We start from the raw sequence: 23386 nt of genomic DNA, 5'->3' as shown, positions 1-23386 counted from the left end.
TAAAAACTGAAAAATATAGAAGGCGTAAAAATCATCTGAAGGTAATCATCCCACCATCCTGAAATAAAAACTTCTAATATTTTGTCATGTTAAAAGTTAGCACCCATACTAACAACCTCAATTCTTAAAAAGACAGTAAAGAGAAAAACCCATGATCTTGCCTTCTTCCACTAATAAAATATCCCATTGTAATCCTAAAAGTGATTTTTTAATATGATGATATCATTTTCACTGTAGTCTCCTTGGGAGTGAGTCCTATAATTTGGGAAGACAAATTTATGAAATGGATCCTTAAAGATTTGTTGAACTTAATTTCTAACGTTCACTACTCTGTTTATTGGATTGTTTTTAGGAGAAAACCAACCCTATGCAGAGAACAGGAAGAAGGAATAAAGCTTTGTTCTGAAGTCAAAGGCCTCTAGGTGCAATAGCTCTAATATTTAACAGTTAGACAATTTAGCTCTGCTGGGTTAGTAACACCATCTTCTTAAGCAAAAAATGGCATAATCCACATACTGTTGGGTTATTCTATCTGTAGACTAGCGTGGTTGTGAAATTGCTTATTACAGGTTTCATACTGAGTATTTGCTCATTTGTTGAGCATTCATTTATTCAGTAAATACTGAACTTCTGCTTTGGACCAGGCACTGTACTAGGCCTTGGGAATATACAGCAGTGAACAAGACAGACATGTGGAGCTGAAAGGTATCCTCTTCAAGCTGTGGTTCTACCTCATGTGATGTGTTATTTAAAAGACATCCAGCCAGCTAGCAAGTGCTCCTGGCATAGACACCAAGTGACGTTTTCACTGAGCAATTATCTGGTTGGAAAGTCAGTGTTTTTGCCTTATCACTCCCAATTCAGTTGTGATTATTTTAGCAGGAAGAATAATTATTCGGGGCACGTCAGTGGCTCAGTTGGTTAAGCTCTTGACTCCTGGGTTTGGTTCAGGTCATGACCTCATGGTTCATGGGATGGAGCCCTCATCGGGCTCTGTGCTGACGGTGTGGAGCCTGCTTGGGATTCTGTCTGTCCCTCTCTCTCTCTCTCTGCCCCTCCCCCTGGTTGTACATGTGCTCTATCTCAAAATAAATAAATTAACTTAAAAAGAAGTTTTTAAATAATGATCTCATTGTTTAATTCTATAAAAAGCTGCCAAAACATTAGCACTACATTTTTTATCTTTGATCAAAGAAAATAAAAAATTATTTTCACTCAGAGTTATATTTTACTGATATAATTAAGTGTAATATGTTTAAAAATGTGTTCAACATTGCTAAATAATAATTAGTAAAAATTAGAATGTTTACCTTCTAAACAATAATTAGAGAAAACAGTAAACAAAGCATACATAGTCCATCATGTAGAGGGAGGCAGAACAAAAAGAAACCAGAAAAAGTAGAAATAAGTAAATATACAAAGTGTTAAATTGTTGATTTATATTTCTTTCTTTAAACTTTTTATTATGATTGTTGTAATATGGTTCCGAAATAATTTTTTTCTCAGCCCGGCAAGAGAAATACCAGGTAACCATAGAATTTGAGCTGGAAGGGGCACTGAAAAACCTGAGAGAGAATCTAATTCATGCTTTCATTTTTAGGTTTAGCTATCTTTTCCAGAATATAACAGCCTTCATCGTTAGACTTTTTATCTAATCTAAATCCCACAGGCTGCAGTTAAATTCCATTTCCTTGTTTTATCATCTTTGTTGAGTCCTCTCTTATTTGAAGAGTGTAGTAGCCCACCTCAATTCCATTTTTTAACAATCAAATACACTTGGTTGTGTTTCTGGACCCCTTAAAGCATTTGGGTATTACAGTGAGGGGTGGGGTATCTGTAGATGCTCCTAGTACTTCCTTAAACTAGTTTACCTCTAGGCCCACATTTGGGGACCCCCAGACCTTCCATAACAACACTTCAGTTTCCTTTTTATTTTCTGCTGTCTGTTCATTTTCAGATTAGGATTCTTCTCAAGTCATTCTTTCTTTCCTCTCTTTCTTCCTTCCCTCCTTCCTCTCTCTCTCCCTCCCTCCCTTCATCCCTTCCTTCCTTCCTTCCTACCTTCCTTCCTTCCTTTCATATGACATTATTCTATATCAGGCCTCCTGCCCTTTTGACACTTGCCATGCAGCTGGGAAATATACAAGTGGTAACAAATAATTTGAAGAACAAGTAGAGGCAGTCATGAGAGCATATAATAGGGGCCCTGACCTGGTCTTGTGGCCAAGATAGACTCCTCCTGTCCCCAAGTGATATTTGAGCTTAATCCTAAAGGGTGGCAAGAAGGAGTTCACTAGAGGAAGAGCTTTCCAGGAGAAGGGAGCAGATGTGCAAAGGCTCTGAGGAAAGGGGGCCAGTGTGGGTGCCATGTGGGTTCCTGAGCCATTTAACATTTAACATCCATTTAACATCCATTAGGGGAAATGCCACCTCTGCTAGCCAACCTTCTCTCTACCCCTAGGGAGTGTGTGGACGGTTGGGTTCACAAACATTCACTGAGTGCCTGGCTGACAGGGCTCCGGGAGGTGGAGATGGATGTAAATATGGGAAAGAGCCTGGCCTCCAGGAGCATGAAAGTAGGAAGGGCCTTGATGGAAATGATACCAAGAAGCCTGGTGAACAGGCAAGGGCATCCGGACTTCTGTAGGGGAAGGGAGAAGCCAGAAATTCCCTGGGAGGGTCTGGGAAAACTTCTCTGAGGAAGTCAACGGAGAGGGATTCTGATAAGCAATTATGAAGGGAAAGGGCATTCCAGCTGAGGCAGGAGAGCTAGGCTAGAAAAATAAAGGCAGAGAGGGAGCCAACACCGTATTTGAATGCTGGTAAAGCAATGATCTTCATGCTGCTTTTCTCCCAACAAAATGGGGAGCGAGGGAGAATGGGATATTCGTCAAACATAATTTCTGTTCTCTCCAAAGGCCAAAAGCTGTATATTTTTAACCACTTTTGGTGGTGATATTTCTAAAATGTTGTATGCCCGTGACTGCCTTCCTTAGGAAAGGATCCTAAATATAACTTAATCTTTTCTTGGTGATGCAGGATCATGGTCATGAGAATATGGTTATTTTATGCTGTATTATAAAGCAGTCCACTGTCTACTTTTTTCTTTGTCCTCTGGCTATCAGCTGCTATTACTGAGTTGACAAGCAAATCCCTCCCTCAACCTCACTCATTACAAAACTACTCTTTCTGTGTCTATTTCAGAGCTTCTATTTAACTAAGAAATCAAGTAAATACACATGTTGGGAACTGTGTGCCTGGTATATAGTAAGCTTCAATAAATATTTGTTGAATAAATGATTAATTAGGCTTTGACTGGGAGCCTACTGCATGAGGTTGGTGTATGGACCTGGGGCAGTTCCTTCTGGGCAGATTCAAAGCTGTGCAAAGTCATATCTCCAGATTATGGGTTGTTACACTGCTATTTTTGCAGTGTTGCTTAGCAAGCCAAACTGCCAACCAGTTTAGATCCTTCCTAGTGACTAACAACTCTGTTTTCCTGCCCTGGTGATGCTGGTTACCATGGTGTTCTACACCATTGGCTTTTTTGTAATTGCCTTTTAGTGGCTTGAGAAAGATTTTTGTGATAAGTATATTGATTATTTTATTTTAGATGAAGTAGAGTAAGATAATTACTACAAAGTACAGCCTTTTTTTTTTTTTTAATAAACAAGGGAAAGGGACTGTTTTGTTTTTCCAAATCAAGGTGGTTGCTACAAGACTGGTAGGTAAGGTAACATGTTTGTGTTTCTCTTCCTGATTCAATAGAAAGTGATCTGATTTGATTCTATAGATACTTTTTAAAGTCTAGCATGTCTAGCATCTTTTTCTCATTTTACTCCAATGGAATTCTTCAATATTAAGATATAAACATTAGGTGAACATTAGGAGTTCACAACACTTTGTAAACACAGGACTCTGTAAAGTATTGGCACTATTAGAATTCCCGTGTGTCATATATTATCACAAAGAAGCATCCTGTAAAGCCAAACTGTTTCTGTGGCCCAGGACTGTTTAGACTAATGAAAGCAGAGAATTTTAGAGCCAGAAAAGGCACCCTGGAGGTCACCTGCTCCCATCCTTTAATTTTAAGGTGGAGGAAAGTGAAGCCCAGAAAAGACAAATAATAAAAATAGTGATGATAATCCCTTATAGTTAATCTTTACATTTGCAAAGACCTTTCCAAAACAGTAACTCATTTTGTACCCACCGTGCATGTGAAGTCAGTAGAATTTTTTCCCTTTTTGTCTATGAGGCACCTGGGATCTGGAGACATGAGTGTCCTGCTCAGTGTTAGTGACTGAGGCAGAATCAGAAGCCACATATATGACTTACTGCCTCAGATGATGGAGCCACAGGCACAGAGTCCTAAATACCTGAGATTAGATCCCAGCTTCTTTGTTTGCTGACTGTGTGACTAGGGCAAGTCACTCTGCCACTCTGAATGAGACTTATCTCCCTTCTTACAATGGGAATAATGATACTATATTGTAAGTTTACTGTGAAGGCTAACGATACCTTTATACTACATTCATTACATGAATTGTTTCTAGTTAGTCATTTAGTGTAACAAGTACTTTCTTGATCCAACCCATGTAAATGTGACTGCACATAATGTACAGAAGTGAGAGCTGTGTACTTGGGACATATCATTATTTCTCTGAGTCTCCATTTTCTCATCTATATAGTAGTAGTAACAATTCCCATTTGGCAGAGATATGATGAAGACTAGGTTTAATAGGTATGACAATTACCACTAGGACAAAAACTGAAAATGGGGTGAACGTTGACCTGTGCTCTCAGGAGTCAGCTTGATTTAGATCAGAAACAGTGGGGGAGAATGTTAGAGTAGCTATAGACCATCTTTACCTGGAATGAGAAGCTTCAAAAGGGTAGGTTTTAAGATTACCTCCAGAGTCTGGCTTACCTTGAATAGAACCCCTGAGAGCCACGTCTCTTTCCTGCCTTAGGACCAGTCTAGTTCAGTCATAGCCCCTGGGCTAGTCCAGAAATGTATGATCTCTAGACCACTTAGGCCAGGCCTGTTTGCCTTTCAGTGTCTTTCTTCATGTCTGAGGTTGGTTCATGGGCTGAGTATGTCACCATTAGTCAAAGCTTAGCCAGATCACTCTGGGTCATCATGGTGATATTTAAGCTGAGGACCCTGGTTATGTTTAGCCTGAACCTGGAGAGAGACAAACTGGCCCCACAGGCTGCCTCCAAGATAGGCTCTGGGTCTCAGAGGCTTGAAGTTCAAGTATCCAGTCTCATTTAATTGTCCTGAAGCTTTCCACAAACCCCAGCTAGGTGAATCCTGTTCACTTCCCTGAGTTCAATATTGGCTCTACCATTTATTAGCTGAGTATCCTTGAATCTGTTATTTTCTGAATGGAGAATAAATGCAATCCATTTTGATAGAGTAGTGCAAAAGAAGGCAAGGTATATACCAAAACAAACAAACAAACAAACAAAACCCGTGGAGGCCTTTAATGTCAGCGAGATAACTTCAGGAATAATCCTCCCTGGTAACTTGTACTTGTTACTGAAGTGGGGAGTAAGCTCATAAATGCTCTGTCAGTCTGTTTTTGGTGGATAGAATGGATTGGAGCTGGAGAACCCAAAAGGAGGATCGGTTAGGAGATTAATGCAGTTGTCCAGGATGCAGTGTGGACATGGAAATTAAGGACTGTGCACTTGCAATTAGAATGGAGAAAATCTCTGAGACTTCACTACCTTCAGATGCTTTTTCTCAGGCTCCTTTACTGATTCCTCCTACATCATATTCACTGATGTATCCTCAGCAAGGCCTTCCCATATCAGATGCTCAAATATTTGTTGCATGAATGTTGCATTTCTGTGACCTCTAAATGTCAGAATGCCTCTGGGCTCAGAAATGGATCTTTGTCTAGTCTCACTCCCATGACTATTTCATTCATTCTCCCAAAGATATCATCAGATTTATATTTCCAGCTACTACTTGACATTCCACTTGGAGGTCTGAAAGGCATCCCAAACTTAAACTTTTCAAAACTGAGCTCCTGCTGCCTTTGCCAAGCTGACTTCTTGTGCAGTATTCCCAAACTCTGGAAATTGCAGTTCTATTCTTGTCATTCAGGCCAAACTTCTCTTTCACTCTTGCCCCACATCCAGTCCCTCATGTAGGCTCTGCTTGCAGCATATCTGGAGAATCTGCATACATCGCACCACCTCCCCTACTGCATCCCAGCCAAGCCACCACTCATCTCTCACTTGGTTGACAGCCAGAACTTTCTATGATGTGTCTCTGCTTCTACCTTGGCCCACTTTGTATCCGTGCTTAACACAACAGCTAGAAAGAGTCTTTTAAAACATAAGTCAGGGGCGCCTAGGTGGCTCAGTCAGTTGTGCATCCAACTCTCGATTTCGGCTCAGGTCATGATCCCAGAGTCGTGGGATCAAGCCCCGTGTCAGGCTCCACACTGAGCATGGAGTCTGCTTAAGGTTCTCTCTCTACCCCTCCCACCTCCTCCCCCCCCTCCTGTGCATGTACACACATGCACAGGCATGCTCTCTCTCTCTAAAATAACAACGTAAGTCAGATCATATCATTCTTTTGTCAAAAAACAAACATACACACAAACACGGAACTCTACAATGATTTTATCTCACTTGAAGTTAAGAGCCAAGTCCTTACAAAGGCTGTCCAGGCTTTATCACAGGTGCACCTACCCTATCCCTTACCTCCCTGACCTTGGCTCCTACTACTATCCTTTCCCACACTCAGCAGCCACCCCACTGGCGTCCTTGCCATTCTTTAAACACATCAGTTACACTTCCAGCTACTATGGGCCTTTGCTTCTTGTTCTACTTCAAAGGTATTCCCCCAGATATCCCCAGGGCTCCCCACCTCACCACCTTCAGATCTTTACTCTAGTACTACCTTTTTGGGGAGTTCATCCCTGCCCTCTGCTACCTAAAATTATAATACCTATATACTTCCCCATTGCTCTCCCCTGCTTTGCTTCTCATCTTAGTGCTGTGATAATTGACTTTACATAACATATTTATCTGGCTTATTATCTCTCACCCCCAGTTACTAGAATATAAGCTACAGAAGAAAAATGATTTTGTCAATTGTGTTCATTGCTGCATTTCTAGTGCCTAGAATAGTGATTGGTACATAGTAGGCATTCAATAAATACTTGTTGATAAAATTAAGGAACAAAAAGTGAATTGCAAGAATGTGGGAACTTTTTTTTCCTAATAGGAAACAAAGGAAAAGAAGGTAAAAAAATGACTCCTGAGTTATAACCCTGGGTAACTAGAAGGTTCATGGTACCATGTACTATAGTGGAGGGACAGGAAGAATGGAGATAGTGGCTCTTGAAAATCACGTGTTCCTGTTGAGATAAGCGATTTTGACAAGACAAGGAAACAGCTCAGGCAAAATGTCTAAAGCAGGATGAGAGTTCAAAATAGACACTGATGTTAAGATATAAACTTAGTCCTCAGGAAAGAGGTGGTGATGATATTTGAAGTGACGGGGGGGGGGGGGCGCCTGTGTGGCTCAGTCAGTTAAGTGCCCAACTTTGGCTCAGGTCAGGATCTCACAGTTTTTGGGTTTGAGCCCCGCGTCGGGCTCTGTGCTGACAGCCAGCTCAGAGCCTGGAGCCTGCTTCAGATTCTGTGTCTCCTTCTCTCTACGACCCTCCCCTGCTCATGCTGTCGCTCTGTCTCTCTCAGAAATAAATAAAACATTAAATTTTTTTTAAAAAAAGTGATGGGGCTCTGCTAGGATCTGTAATCAGGAAGAGAGAGGAGCAGAAGATCAAGGACCAGAGCAAAAGGCTTTTGACGGCAACTGCCCAGTAGCATCACATGAAGAAGTTTTAAACATAACATCCCAATGCATGGACTGTACCCCAGGCCAGTTAGATCAGAATTTCTCTGAGTGGCACCCAGGTAATCAATAGGTTTTAAAACTCCCCCAGGTGGCTCCTACATGCAGCCAGGGTTGAGACTCACTGAGTTAGACTTTAAGATGTATTTGTCTTTAGATGAGGACAAAGGGACCCTCAGTGGAAACAGAAAGATGTCAGTCATAAGGTTGGGAAGCAAACCAGGGTCTTAACCCATTCTTCTCATATTTAAATGTGCATAAGAATCATCTGGAGGTCCTAAGGGCATAGAGACTCTGGCTCAGACTGCTGAGCTGGGGGCTGGATGGTTGCAGCTCTCACAGGCTTCTCAGCAATGTCACAGGCTGCTGATCCAAATCCTGATTCTGTAAGTCAGTGGTGGGACCTTAGAACTTGCATTTTGAAGAAGTGCCCAGGTGATGGTCAGTGCTGCAGCTCCAAGGAACATGCTTAGAGTTCAATGCAACCCCAAAGGAGAATGATATACCAAGACCAAGGTAAGAAGGAAGAGGCAGTTAGTACTGTCTACTATGTGAGTAAAAGATGCTGCAGCAACACCAAGGAGGGTAAAAATGTAGCAGATGTCAGTGTATTTTATAAGGTGAAGGTCATAAGTGAGGTAGGAACCATAAAAGCATAAAATGATTTCTGCTTTCCTTAGTTCTCTATTTCCAAGCAATTATGCTTTTGTCCTAGCTTCTATATTTTATCTTGGGAACAGTTACCTTACCAAAGTGTTGTAGCTATTTTTAAAAGAGAGAGGAAGCAAATCAATTCTTTGCTTTTTTTTTTCAAGGCGTGTGCTAACAGGGGCCTTAGGAGCTCTTCTCTGTGTTATGCCGAAACCATCTAGAGGCTATATTTATTAAAGACCCTTGGAGAAAGTTTCAGCTTCTTCAAATACTGAAATATAGTTGTGATGTTGCTGCTACTTGCTAACTTTCTGTCTCTTTAAAGCAAGGTTTCCAAGCTCAGCACTACTGATATTCCTTATTGTGGGGCTGCCCTGGGTATTGTAGGGTGTTTAGCTGCATCCCTGGCCTCTACTTCAAAAGCAGTGCCTGAGAGGTACCTGGGTGGCTCAGTCGGTTAAGCGTCCAGCTTCCACTCAAGTCATGATCTCATGGTTCGTGGGTTTGAGCCCCACATTGGGCTCTGTGCTGACAGCTCAGAGCCTGGAGCCTGCTTCAGATTCTGTGTCTCCTTCTCTCTGTCCATCCCCCACTCACACTCTGTCTCTCTCAAAAATAAATAAACATTTTTTAAAAATTGAAAGCAATGCCGGAAAGCCTAGTTGACCTTCTAAGAAATCTGACATGTGGTTTGGGTATGTTGATGCCAGTTGGTGATGAGATAGACTAAAGGTACCAGCAGCCTGTACTAGGACCCACCCTTTGGATTTGAGGGACAACAGAAATGACTAATTTGATTTTCAATAATGGGAAATTTTATTGACCCGAGACACACCCAAAGCCTAATAGATAGTGCAGTACCTCAGGCTTGTCTCAGGTAATCGGTACAAAACCTACAAAAAACCCCTTTTCAAACTCGGCACTAAACCGTCAACACATACTCTCTGCCCAATGTCAGCAAAATACCATAACCATGACATCCTATGAGAGAGATCTCTCATAAGCTGGCTACTACAACTATTCTTTGTTCCAGAAGGTTCTTTTCTTTCTTTTAGTAAGTTCTTAGCATCTGGTGACTTAAACCAGGCATACCAAAGGGACTAGGATTTTACTAGACATCTCAGTGCTTATTTTTCTTCCTCATTAATAAGTCATCAGGCAAATAACCAGAGTGCCATAGAGCCTACCTATAAACCAGTGGTTTACAAACTTTAGCCTGCATCAGAACCAGCTGTAAAGTTTGTTAAAATCACAGATCACTGGGCACAACCCCTGAGATTCTGATTTACTAGGTAAGGGGTGGATGTTGAGAATTTGCATTTCTAACTAAGTTCTCAAGTGATGCTGATGCTGCTGGTCCAGGAAACACACTTTGAGAACCAACTAGTAGTTTTCAGCCTTGACTGAACATTAGCATCATCTAAGGAACATTTTAAACTATTGATGGCATGGCCCCACCCCAAAAGTTGAAATCAGAATCTCAGGGTGTGAGATCCAGACTTTAGAATGTATTTATAGATCCTCAGATGATTCAATTTTTTTAATTTATTTTTTTTTTAAGAGAGAGAGTGCATGCTGCAGAGAGGGACAGAGGGAGTCCCTCCACACTAAGCATGGAGCCTGACGTGGGGCTCGATCCCGTGATCCCATGATCCCGTGATCGATCCCATGGGATCAGGACCTGAGCCGAAATCAAGAGTCAGAGACTCAACCAACTGAGCCACCTAACTGCCCCTTATCATATGATGCTCATATACAGCCAGCATTGGGAACCGCTGAACTAGTGAAGTGCATTCCAAAGCATTGGGCTTGGAGGGTCTCACCAGATAGCCCTGTTTAATCCCAGAAAAGTGTGACTAAACCCTTATGCTTCATTGAGGATTGAGTTCCAACCAAAACCATTCTAATCCTGTGGTCCCAACAAGGCTCAGGCCATAGACATGTATTCTCTACTTTGTGTATCATCAGGGTATGGACAGCATTGGAACTAGAGGCTATAATCAGAGGTTGGGAGAAAGTAGTCCAGGCTGGAGGAAAACAAACCAAGGCTTAAGGAGCTCACTACTGCTAGAAGCTAGCACGTATGTTGGCAAGCCAAGCCATCAGGACAGAGCTGGGGATTCTGCTGAGGCTGGACACCAGAAACATGGCAGGGGTTCAAGCCAGAGGTTAGAGAGTATAGTTACCAGTTCAGGAGTAGAGTACCAGTAAAAGAGTAAATAAAATATACTCTTTACAACAGAGAAAAATGTAGCCTTAAGGTTTAGAAAGTGCATTGCATAAAATCCATTGTGTCTATATCTTTCAACTCAGCTCACAGATTTCCCATCTGTCGGTGTTCAGTGCCACAATAGTATGGTCCAGGGACACGGACTTCATAATATCTCATGTAACAAGAGCATTCACGAGTTTTCCATGTAAAACATTGCCTTCCTTACCTTTTGCCTCTTTATATCGTAATGAGATCTTTGTTCTTAGATTCTTTCCTCTCACCTGTGACAAGCCCTCATCCCTGCCCAGCTGTTCCACGGCCACAGAAATTTACAAGGTGGTGCCCTCCTCCCCATTCCTCTTCCCCTGAAGGCCTTGCTTGTGCCCATTCTTGGTCTCTGCCATGTCCAAGAGCACAAAATGACAGCAAGTACTGTAAACTAGCATTTTACCAGCGGCATCGCTACCCATGTCCAAACCAGTATTGCCCTTATATTTCAACCTATTCTCTTTTTATGAAACAGTTCCTATTATTACTCACCCACTGACTTCCTGTTCATTCAAGCGCTGGTTCTTTCTTTTCTTTAATAAGAGCTTTATTGAGGGATGCCTGGGTGGCTCAGTCAATTAAGCATCTGACTTTGGCTCAGACCATGATCTCATGGTTCATGAGTTTAAGCCCACATCAGTCTCTCTGGATCTGTAACATAGAGCCCACTTTAGATCCTCTGTCCCCCTCTCTCTCTGTCCGCCCCCCCCCCGCCCTCCGCACTGAGTCTCTCATTCTCTCTCTCTCTCAAAATAAATAAATAGACATATAAAAAATAAGAGCTTTATTGCGATGAAATTCATATACCATAAAATTCACCCTTTTAATGTATACAATTCAGTGGACCATCAGTTGTGCAACCATCACTGTATACTTTTAGAATGTTTCATCACCCCAAAAGAAACCCCACAGTTTCTCCCCACCTCCTTCTTCTTCTAGCTTCTGGAAATTACTAATCTACTTCCTTTCTCTATAGATTTAACCTATTCTGGACATTTCATATAAATGGAATCATATAAGGTGTGTCCCCCTTGGGTCTAGCTTTTTCCATTCAGCATAATGTTTTCTTTCTTTTTTTTTTATTCCATTTTTTTAATTTATTTATTTATTTTTACAAATAGTTTATTGTCAAATTAGTTTTCACATAACACTCAGTGCTCATCCCCACAAGTGTCCTCCTCCATGCCCCTCCCTCCTCCCCCCCACATCCATCAGTCCTCAGTTTTTGTCAGCATTCAAGAGTCTCTCATGGTTTGCCTCTCTCCCTTTCCCCCACCATTTCCCCCCTTCTTCTCCCCCATGGTCCTCAGTTAAGTTCCTCCTAATCCTCCTATACGTGCAAACATATGATATTTGTCCTTCTCTGCCTGACTTATTTCGCTCAGCATAACACCCTCAAGGTCCATCCATGTTGCTACACATGGCCAGATTTCATTGTTTCTCATTGCCATGTAGTATTCCATGGTATAGATAAACCACATCTTCTTGATCCATTCATCTGTTGATGGACACTTAGGCTCTTTCCATGTTTTAGCTATTGTGGAGAGTGCTGCTATGAACATTGGGGTACATGTGCTCCTACAGCATAATGTTTTCAAAGTTTTCCATGTTTGGTACAAAGCATGTATCAGTACTTCATTCACTTTTTATGGTGAGATAATATTCCATTGTCTGGATATACAGAATATTATTTATCCATTCAGCATTTGATACACATTTGGATTGTTTCAACTGTTTAGCTCTTAGGAATAATATGAACCTTTGTGTACATATTTTTGTGAGGACATTTGTTTGTAGTTTATTTGGGTGGTGTATGCCTAAGAGTGGAATTGCTGAGTCATATGATAATTTATGTTTAATATTTTGAGAAACTGCCAAACTGTTTTCCAAAGCAGGTGATTCATTTCCAATTTATCCACATCCACATTTGTTACTGTCTTTCTTATTATAACCATTCTGGTGGGTATGAAGTCAATCTCTTCAGGGCTTTGATTTGCATTTCCCTAATGATGAAGAAGCTGAGCATCCTTTCATGTGCTTATTGGCCAGTTGTATATCATCCTCAGATAACAATCTAGTTACATCCTTTGCCCACTTTTTTAATTGAGTTGTGTTTTTATGTGTTGTAAATTTTCTTTATTCATTCTGGATGCAAGCTTCCTATCAGATATATGATTTGCTGGTAGTCCATTAAATACATTCTAAAAGTATTCTAAAATCCAGTGTATCTAGTTTTTTCTTGGTTTCTGGTGTGTATGGTGTCTTATCTAAAAAAAACCATTTTCTACTCCAAGGTCACAAAGGTTTACTCCTATGTTTTCATCTCAGAGTTTTGTAGTTTACACTGTTAAATTTAGGCATGGGATCCATTTTGAGTTAGTTTTTGAGTCTATTCTTTTGTATATATATTCTTTTGCATATGAATATCCATTTGTCACCCACTAGTTACAGAGTCTTACTCTGTGCCAGGTGCTATTCTTAGATTCTAAGGAAGTGGCGATTAAGTAGAACATAGATGTTGCCCTTCACAAAGCTTATGGTCATAGTAGGGGGAATCACTTATAGAGAACAACAGCATGGTAAAATTATGCCTCGCCCCTGGAATGGATATAGCAGATGGTAGCTGCTATAATAATAGCTATTATTGTTGTTATTATAAATGCAAAGGAGATATTTGTACAAAGTACTATGGCTCAAGGAAGTGACTACATTTTCCATATTTCAAGATTGGCTTTACTGGGAGCCACCCCCAACTCTTCTAGTGCCCAAGAAGCAGGAATATAGGGAGATAGGTCTCTTAAAGGGCAACCTTTTTGAGAGAGGGTGGACCTCAGGTATGTGTGTCGTGGACATAACTGGTTTCTGAACAGAGGTTATGTGAACAGGGCTACATGATTTCTGGTTCCTTCTCAGTCTTGTACCCAAGAAAGAATGACTTCCTCTATATGTGTATAGATCTCTATAGGCATTCAAGGGAATCAGAGAAGCCAATTGTGAATTACAAAGTACTTCGAATCAATTGCATTAGAGTATGTCTTGAATATTACATTATTAGGACTTAAAATCTCTATTCCCTGATGGTCACATAGTGTGTCCTCAAATCAGCCTTATAAAGTGTAGACCAGTACAGTTGATTTTCACATGGAAGTTACAGCAATCTTTGTGAGACATCATAAAATGTTAATTTATTTAATCCTATTATATGAACTAATCTCTTAGTGGCCAGAAGTATGGCTGTATTATATATATTCTGAGCTCCACAGTATAAAAATCATCCAGTTTTACAGAAAATAACTTTAAGAAATCACTTATCCAAGTTCTTCGTTATACTAGCCATTTATTCTGTCATCTGTTAGCACATGTTAGCAGAAAAGTGAAAACAGGTGCCATAAGCTTAAGAACAATATGCTGAGAAAAAAAAAAAACCTTTACATTGATAACATTCTAACAATTAAATAATCTAATTTAAGTTATAAAATACAGTTGCAGTTGTTTCAAAGAAGAATAATTTTACAACTACTGATGTAGAGTTTAAACTTTAATTTAAATGCATTGCATTTTATTTTTAAAAAATTAAGGTTTTAGTGTCTGGTTTTAATATTATCGATTATATCTTCTGTGGAATTTCATTCAGTCTTAATTCCATTCATCATTTATTTGGCTCCCTGTTATATGGAAGGTACCCTGTGTTAGTGTCCATCCTGAAGGAGCTTATGGCTTGAGGAAGAAACATGGTCCAGTAGAGGACACACACATTGCTATTTACTAGAAGCAGCAAATTGACAAATGCTCTAATGGAGTTATCAGGGGCTTCAAAAACAGGCCAGGAGTGATAGGTTCAGATTCAGAATGGGGCAGATCCAGTAGGACTTTCTCGAGGAGCTGGCCTCTGAGCTGGAACTTGAAGGGCCAGTGGAGACAGAATGGGAGGAGATCATGTGCACTAGGACTTTGAAAATACACATAGATGGGGTTGAGAGAGTGAAGTCTACATGGTGCATCTGGAGTATAGAATGAGTAGGGAATGTAGCAGGGCATTTTGCTGTCTTGATAATACCAAACCAATGAGTCTGGATTTGATTCTGTGCACATTAGGGAGATTTGGAAGGTTTTTGAGCAGGGTAATGGCATGATCAGATCGGTTTGGGGATAGTTGAAGGATAAGTTGAAGGTGGAGAAGAAATTAGAGGCCATTCTTGAGTGATACAAATCCCATCTTATAATTAAAAATCCCAACAGGTAGCTATCTTGTGATTTGAGCTATCTGATACAGAAGTTCACGTGTTTAGATTTTAATGGTTAATTATGCCTCCAGCAAACTGATTCCTCCTCTTATCTGATATTTTTAGCATTGGTCAAGCTCATAAAGGGTAACACTGATAAAGCATGAACTTCCTTTTTTTTTCTTTTTGGCAAGAATAGCTTCTAAGTCAGTACCCTAGGTTTTCTCCTTAAATGTCTCTTAGTCAAGGAAAAGAACTACCCATATTTGCATTTTAAAAACAGGACCAGGAAATGTGTTTATTAGCAGATAAAAACAAACCGAGGTGAAGCAATGTTGCAGGACTGTTAGGTAAGACTCAGTCCTTAGGTTAGGACTAAATCCAGTTACCTGGGTTTGCAGTCCAGCTCTGCCACTTACAGGTTGTGTAACTTTAGGCCTGTGCTTCAGTTCTTTTATCTATAAAATGGGGATAGTGATAGTACTTGTCTCAAGGGTTGTTATGAGGATCAGGTGAATCAGTACACACGACGTGCTCCAAATAGCACCTAACACATAATTAGAGGTCCATACATATTACTCTTATTATTTAGCTGTTGGGCAATAACAATTAACTGCCTGGGACACATTATAGTTTACAGAGCACTTTCACACACTCACTAGGTCGCCCGAGCTCCATGATCACCTTATGGCTACTGGTTATCCTAGCTCCATTACTGTTAATAAACCACCCTGAAACTTAGAAGCAAAACAACAACCATTTTATCAAGCTCACAGCTGTGCCTGCAGCTGGCGAGGACTCTTGCATGGCTAGACAGGGGGTGGGGGAGAGGACTCCAGCAGGTGGGGCTGGATCAGCTGGGATGGCAGATCCACTGTTGACACAGCTTTGCTCACCTGCCAGGCACTTCTGGTGGGATGGCTAGAAGGCCAGGCTCAGCTCAAACAGTCATCTAAGTACCCACATGTGCCATCTCCACCATGGTGACCTCAAGCTTCTTAGAGAATTTCTGCAACAGAAGTCATGTGCCTTTTATGACCTAGCCTCAGAGGTCACATTGCAGACACTTACCTGTCTTCTGTTGGTTGACTCAGTCACAGGCCCACTCAGATTCAAGGGAAGGGGACAGAGACCACACCTTTCAATAAGAGGCGTGTCAAAGAATTTGGGGTCATGTCTTAAAATCACCGTACTGGTGGGGCACCTCGGTGGCTCAGTTGGTTAAGCATCCGACTTCAATTCAGGTCATGATCTATAGTTTGTGAGATCAAGCCCCACATTGGGTTCTGCACTGACTGTGTAGAGCCTGCTTTGGATGTCCTGTCTCCCTCTCTTTGACCCTTCTCTGTTCAGGCTCTCTCTCTGTGTCGAAAATAAATACACATTAAAAAAAAATCACCGTACTGATATCATTCCTTGATTCTAGATGAGAAAATTGAGACTCAGCCAAGGTTAAATGATTTGCCCAGCGTCAGTTGCACATAATAGTAACTGGGATAGTTAGGGAGAAGGGATGGGGAAGTTTGGAAGAGAAAAAGGGCTTCTAACATAATTCTTTTGATTCCAAATTCTCATTCTTTTGATTCGATTATTCATCCTCCTTTAACTTAGATACACTTGCTAATCCGTGAAAGTTCAAAGAAAAAAAAGTTAACTGCCTTTATGTATATTAGGTAACTTTCCTAAAAAAGAGACAGATATAGCAGTACAAAGTTTGCATTTATAAGAGCTTGGATACAGACTTCATATTTTAAGGAGGTCCTAAGATGAGTTCAGTCGGTCACAGAGCAACTTTATATGATTTCTCATCAGGAAAGATTTCTAAAAATGTTCCAGATGCTTAACTGGGACTTCATTTGTTCTCTAGGAAAATCTCACCTGGCCATTGTACAGCGGGTGAATAATGAGGGAGAAGGAGACCCCTTCTACGAGGTGATGGGCATTGTCACGCTGGAGGACATCATAGAAGAGATCATTAAGTCGGAGATCCTGGATGAAACAGACCTCTACAGTAAGTGCGTGGCCTTGACTGTTGTCTAAGGTCATCTTATTTCTTCTGAGACTCTCAGAGCTGGCTGTTTGACATACACTGTGTATGGGTGTCAGGATGAGCCTATCATTGCTGTGTGTCATCCCCCAAATGCCAGGTGCTGGCATGGCAAGATACCCGGGCTTGGATCACCCTGAGTCACTGAGAACATGCTAGCTAAATGTTTATCGGGAGGGAACCTTCAGGAACTGAGCCAAGATTAAGAAGGGGACCCCCCCCCCAGCCTTTGGCTGGGCCCAACTTCTTCCTCTAGAGATTAACCTCTACCCCCCACCCCCATTCCCTTCTCCCTTTACCTCTGCCCACCACTCTTGATTAAGAATTCCCAAGTGTCTCAGGAGATATATTGAGGAAGGTATTCAAACTAAAGTGTTAGTGGCTGGTAGAAATGATAGTAGTCTAAGTGAATACACTCCTCCAGCAGCATTTAATAACCTTAATGCTCCAAATACTCACTGTTAAAATAATGGGAAAGAAAAGGAAGATCAGAGGAATGATGAAATGTTAAGTGGCATTCTGATGGAGGAGGGAGAGGGGATAGTTAAGAAAACAGGTCATGTAAATCCGAAGGTTGCTCACCAGTGAGAACAGAAGAATTGATCTGATACATTTATTTGCTGCTCTCTTGCTAAGCAATCTTCTTTCTAATGCAGAGGGCTAGGGTTTTCCCACCCTTATAAATAAGCTTCCTTAAGGCATGATTCCTTAAGTCTGAGAGAAGGCCAAGGAACCAGGAATACAGTGTTTCTCCTCACTTGACCCTGACCCACAGGACAGCTGGGTCTGCATCTTGCCACTGTTGCTACCCAGGAAAAGGAATGTTAAAGCAGCAGCCCAGAGTCTAAAATGGGCCCATGCCCAGAGTCTAAAATGGGCCCATCGAGGGGCGCCTGGGTGGCTTAGTCGGTTAAGCGTCCGACTTTCGCTTAGGTCATGATCTCGGGGTTCGTGGGTTCGAGCCCCGCGTCGGGCTCTGTGCTGACAGCCAGCTCAGAGCCTGGAGCCTGTTTCAGTCTGTGACTCCCTCTCTCTCTGACCCTCCCCTGCTCACGCTGTCTCTCTCTCTCTCTCCTAGAAATAAATAAAACATTAAAAAAAAAATTTTAAATGGGCCCATCGAGATAGCATCATGATAGAAGGGCACTCTCTGCCCTCTAGAAGGAAACCCAAACAGTGGGGCTGAAGTGAGCTCTGAAAGGAGAAGGACAATACCAGGGAGCCAGATTCTGGGGCTCTGGTTCCTTTCCCTGGGGTCCATTCCCTTTCATTTCCACTGCATCCACTCAGCCTGAACTGAATGTTCCCCGCAGCCCTGTTTGTCTCCAGGACAAGTTTGGAGAAAACCCTGCCCCGCTTAGCACTGTGATATAAGCGAGACAGTTCAAAATTTTACCCAAAACCTAAGGGAAAGCAAAAGACACATGCCCCCAAAAACAAACAAAAAAAAAACCAAAAAACAAAAACAAAGAAAACCTCCCCCTACCCCTAAGAAAGTATTTTTTTAAGACAAGCTTAAAAAAAGAAGGGAGAAAAAAATTAAATTGGAAAAAGATATTCTCAATCAATATCACAGACTGTCTGGGGTCCCTCTAGGTCATCTGAGGGTCCCGCCTAGAGAACCCACCTTCATAAGTTATGGGCCTCTTCCCATTCCTTCCCCTCTCTTCTTCCCTTGATTTCTTCCCAAGTCTCTCCTAGGAGAGAGGCTAGGGTTGAAGCAGAACTGTCAGTGAGAAGAGGTGACCCCCTACATCCCTTGGGTGACATGCTTTCAGTCCTGCTCAGGGTGTGGTTTAAATCATCAGGAAGAGACCTGGTGAACCCAGCTGTGGGGACAGGAGAAGGGCAGAGGCAGAAACCCCCTGGGCTCTGCCAATCCCGTTCATGCTGAGAATGCTAGTCCTTCATGTATGAATGCATTTTGTAATAATTTCACAGATAGTCTCATAATAATTACATGAGAAGTGTTATCGCTAATTATTAACCTCATTGTATAGATTAAAAAACACATGCATCCTCTGAGCTTATGCACAGCTCATAAGGAAGGGAACTGAACTAGATCCCCAGCCTTGGGGGTCCAGGCCAGGCTGTTCCCTTTCCCATGCTACACCACCTAAGTGTAAATAACACTGAGACATGGCAACATCTGTCTCCCACCTTCTCTCTCTTATCAACATCCTTCTGCTTCTTGGGAAAGAAGTTGTGATGTCACCTACGGTTGACACTTTGCAGAAATTCATGTAATCCCAAAGGATCTGTCTGTCCCATGTGACTCTGGGAAAACTTCCAAAATCCACCAGTGATTCTAAAATAGTTGCCATCTGTCCCCTGTGATCCTGCAGCTGACAATCGGAAAAAGCAGAGGGTCCCACACCGAGAGAGGAAGCGGCATGACTTCTCCTTGTTTAAGCTTTCCGACTCAGAGATGAGAGTGAAGATCTCCCCACAGCTTCTGCTGGCCACACACCGCTTCATGGCCACAGGTACGACCCTGCCCACCTGCGTCTCTTCCCCAAGCAAGTAAAGCAGAATCTGGAAGGTGAGACCCACACGCCAATCATTCTTAATACCTTGCAACCTAATTCCAATGTGCAGCACGGACTGAGAACCACTGTTCCAGGCGGAGGGGGGGCGGGGGGGGGGCTTAGGTAGGACCACGGGATGCCACGTACTGTCTGTTTCAGCCCCAGACCTGATCTTCAAGGGTGGAAGTGAGTACAACTCCACGCTGCTTTTCTCTACTCTACTCTAGAAAAGAGTGAAAGGAACTACTGCTGCTCTTTTCCCTTCCTCAGCTTGCTTCCTGACAGGAGCCAAGCTCCATCCTGTTGAAGCTGGGGTGTTCCCAAGGATTTGTGGAGGAGGGAAAGGCCTGGTTCTCCAGTGTGCCAGCACAGGGACACACATGCCCAGAGGGCATGGGGGAAACCTAAGGCACAGACTCGGGTTTAACAAACCAGCCCCACTTCCACCTGAGAGAATCACAAGAGCCCTGCCAGCTTGGTGCCCAGGAGCCTGAACAGAAGTGGCCTTAGACACATGCCCTGGTTTTGCCCATCCTGATTCCTCCAGCTGCTGATTCTTCCTGCCTCCCTATCTTCCCTAGAAGTGGAACCCTTTAAATCTCTGTACCTTTCGGAGAAGATCCTCCTCCGGCTCCTGAAACATCCGAATGTGATCCAGGAGCTAAAGTTTGACGAGAAGAACAAGAAGTCCCCAGAACACTACCTCTACCAGCGAAACCGCCCCGTGGACTACTTCGTGCTGCTTCTCCAGGTAAGTGGGAAATTTAGTGACCCTCTCAAGGCAGGACAAGAGCATCTCCAGGCTGGAGAGGAATGGCCATGCCTCCCCAGTGCCAGCTTCAACAACTGAGCTTGCTGCCTCTGGGCGAGACCAGTTGAGGTGGGTGTTTCTTCATGACCCACAGAAGGAGCCAGATGTGACTGGTTGGTGTCCTGGGAGCGGTGGGGTCTTGATGGCATTTAGTCTGACCAGTCAGCAGTGTCGATGGTGGGGTGGGGTGAGTACTTTTCCAGGAGAGGGGCTCTGTGGCTGAACTTCAGAAACCGTTGTCCTACAGAATCCTAAACTCCTTCTTGCCGGTTTAGACATCCCCAAATGTGGAGCTGTCCATTGCCTCCCAAACTATAGATGGTTCTTGTTTAAAGCCCTTCCCTCTGTCATGCTGAAATCTCACAATCTCAGACTCCCACCCACTCCTTATTCCACTCCCTAGAGGCTCCGTGGACCACATCCATTCTCTCTGCCACATGTCAGCCTTTGCACTCTCTCAGATCTTCTCCTCCCTAATAGGACCAGGAGGGGAACTAAAGACCGGATGAAAAAGGTGTGGCATCTTCCTGGTGCTCACACAGGTACCCTCAACTTCTGCCCTGAGTGCCTGGATAGGCCTGGCATAGATACACATCATGTGTGGTTCCAGCCTGTGACGCTGCTGGCTCCCTGGCCTGGCTCCACCCTTAGTGCTGTGGCTATTTCCTGCCTCTTCTCAACAGAATCTTATGAACCCTAAATACAGTGATTGCCTTAAAATATTAATTAAGCTCAATCAACTTAGATGTGGCCTCTCTGTTACAGTCCACCTTACAGCCTATCTGCTCTCACCCTGTGATGGGCCTCACATGCATCCATCCAATTAGCCTTAATAACATGACTTCCCTTCTCCAAAAATGGAGATTCTCACTGCTGGAAGTCAAGGAGGGTCCTGTTCCATTGTTTGTATAACATCATGAGCTCATATAATCTGCCATCTTATGCTTAATGTAAACTTACCCATTTTCAAATAAAAGTTGGAGGGAGTAAAGTGTAGTGGCAAGAGTATTGCTTTAGAAATTGGTTTTAAGATTCCAATATTGTCACTTCCTAACTAACATTGACCAAGTTATTTAACCTCTCTGAGACTCAAATTGATTACTCTGTAAACTGGGGATAAAAGCAGTATGGGCCTCATAGGTTTGTGGGACCGAGGGAATGAGAATCTATGCAATGTGCATAACATAGTACAGGGCCCATAGACACACCCTACATGTTACCCATTAGCTATCATTATCACTGGTAACAAATTAAACAAGCTCCACACAGAATCCGAGTTTGTCTCAACCAGACTTAGAGATGGTCTACTCTCAGACTAAACCAGTGGGGCAGTTTACAGGGCCCAGGGCTAGCTGGTGCCTGGCCATTCATCATGGAAGGGCCATCATAGCTTGCAAAGAAAGCTTGGTTATTCAGGACCGGATGCTCCTTTATGAACTAAGCAGTTAATTTACTGCAAAGGCACTATTTGCAGAAGTTGGAGGCGCTATTTTTGAAATGACTCTGGACAGACTTCACATCTCCCTGTGATAAGAACTTAGGTCCGCTTGTTATCCAGACAAAGTGCCTCAGGTCATTAGTAATACAAGTGGAGGTGCTCATACACACCCTTAGCACACTTCCTTCTTTCTCCAGGGTAAAGTTGAAGTGGAGGTTGGTAAGGAAGGCCTTCGCTTCGAGAATGGAGCCTTCACCTACTATGGTGTCCCAGCCATCATGACCACTGCTTGTTCAGGTATTCCTGTTCCCAAGCCAAAGCTTATTGGGGAAGCAATGGGATATTGTAGGAAAGAACATCAAAGTCTTGACTCCTCTTAGGGGCCCTGAACAATCATTTAACTTCCTAGGCTTTAGTTGCCCCTTCTATAAAATGGGTATGAGTCATTTCTTATTCAGAGTTTCTTTGTGGAGGTACATGGTAGACTGTAACGTTATCAAGTGTTAGGAGTGGATAGTGGATATTTTTCCATACAAAAAGACAAGTTTGTTTTGCTTTTTACACTTCCATCTGATTGCCTGGTTTTTGCATGGTTAATTGGTGCTGGGGGTGGGGTGGAAGAGGGGGCGTTCACATAAGAAGGCGTGTTTTCTGAACTGCCTCTGGAACACACTGCACTTTTCTGTCCTTAGATAATGATGTGCGGAAGGTTGGAAGTCTGGCTGGATCCTCTGTCTTTCGTATGTATCTCTCAAACCCCTCCCTCATCTGCCCCCATGTAGTCCTGCCTCAGCCCACTCTGGGGACCTGGACCGAGCACTTTGAGCCTGGGCTGGGGCTAAAACAAATGTTGGCAGCCTCTTTGTAACGCTCTGCCAGGAACACTGCCTCCTGCCAGGTACCTACAGACTACAGGTGCTTAGTTTCTGCGTTTGGAATGTTTCCTGCTGCTTTTCTGCTCATATGCAAGTGATGAGTGACGGGGAGCGAAGTATGGGGCCGGGAGGGGGGGCGGGAGCACTGTGTGTTGTCACCTGCCTGCCGGGAAATGAAGGCAGGTGTTTGGTGTGCTCTGGTTCAGTCTTTCCTTCTCTGCTGTGATATAATTAACCCACTGGCCTTTACTTGAAAACCCTAGTAGGTCATTGCTGTGTCTGTGGGGTCAGTAGGAAGTGACTGCAAGATCTTGGGATGTAAGTCCCAGGCTGGTACAATATGTTGCTTATCTACATTTCTTTCCTCGTCACCACATCTTAGCTGGTAGAGAGCGGGCTGCCAGCTGGCTGTGCATGTGAATGGTGGGGGCTGGCCCACGGCTGATGGCTGGTCTATTCTGCCCCTTCTGTGCTCTACCATCTCACTGTTTCCAGTGTGGAGTTATTGCCCTTGCATTTAGAAGGCATGGCATTTATTGGAATGTAAGTGTGATCCAGAAAGAATTATTTCTTTATATCTTTAGGTTTCCTATGAATTCACTGGACTGAATTTTGCATTGCTTTCAGCTGTTGTTGTTTACAAAGGTGGCTATTATAATGCCAAATGGGGTGTT

The 23386-nt window shown here is 42.8% G+C and overlaps 1 protein-coding gene across 2 annotated transcripts in view; it reads left to right on the top strand.

Annotated features, from left to right (window-relative positions):
• CNNM1 (cyclin and CBS domain divalent metal cation transport mediator 1) overlaps positions 1-23386 on the top strand; it is a 60002-nt gene that overhangs the window by 9406 nt on the left and 27210 nt on the right. For both annotated transcript variants that reach the window (XM_077778915.1, XM_077778906.1), the window contains exons 2-6: positions 16881-17024; positions 19406-19546; positions 20170-20339; positions 22035-22134; positions 22530-22577. In XM_077778915.1, the coding sequence (XP_077635041.1) occupies positions 16881-17024; positions 19406-19546; positions 20170-20339; positions 22035-22134; positions 22530-22577 (603 nt within the window). The remainder of the gene's footprint in view (positions 1-16880; positions 17025-19405; positions 19547-20169; positions 20340-22034; positions 22135-22529; positions 22578-23386) is intronic.

Source organism: Crocuta crocuta, unplaced genomic scaffold (assembly GCF_008692635.1).
Source record: "Crocuta crocuta isolate KB4526 unplaced genomic scaffold, BGI_CrCroc_1.0 scaffold170, whole genome shotgun sequence".
NCBI lineage: Eukaryota > Metazoa > Chordata > Mammalia > Carnivora > Hyaenidae > Crocuta > Crocuta crocuta.
This window is presented reverse-complemented; position numbering and strand designations above follow the sequence as displayed.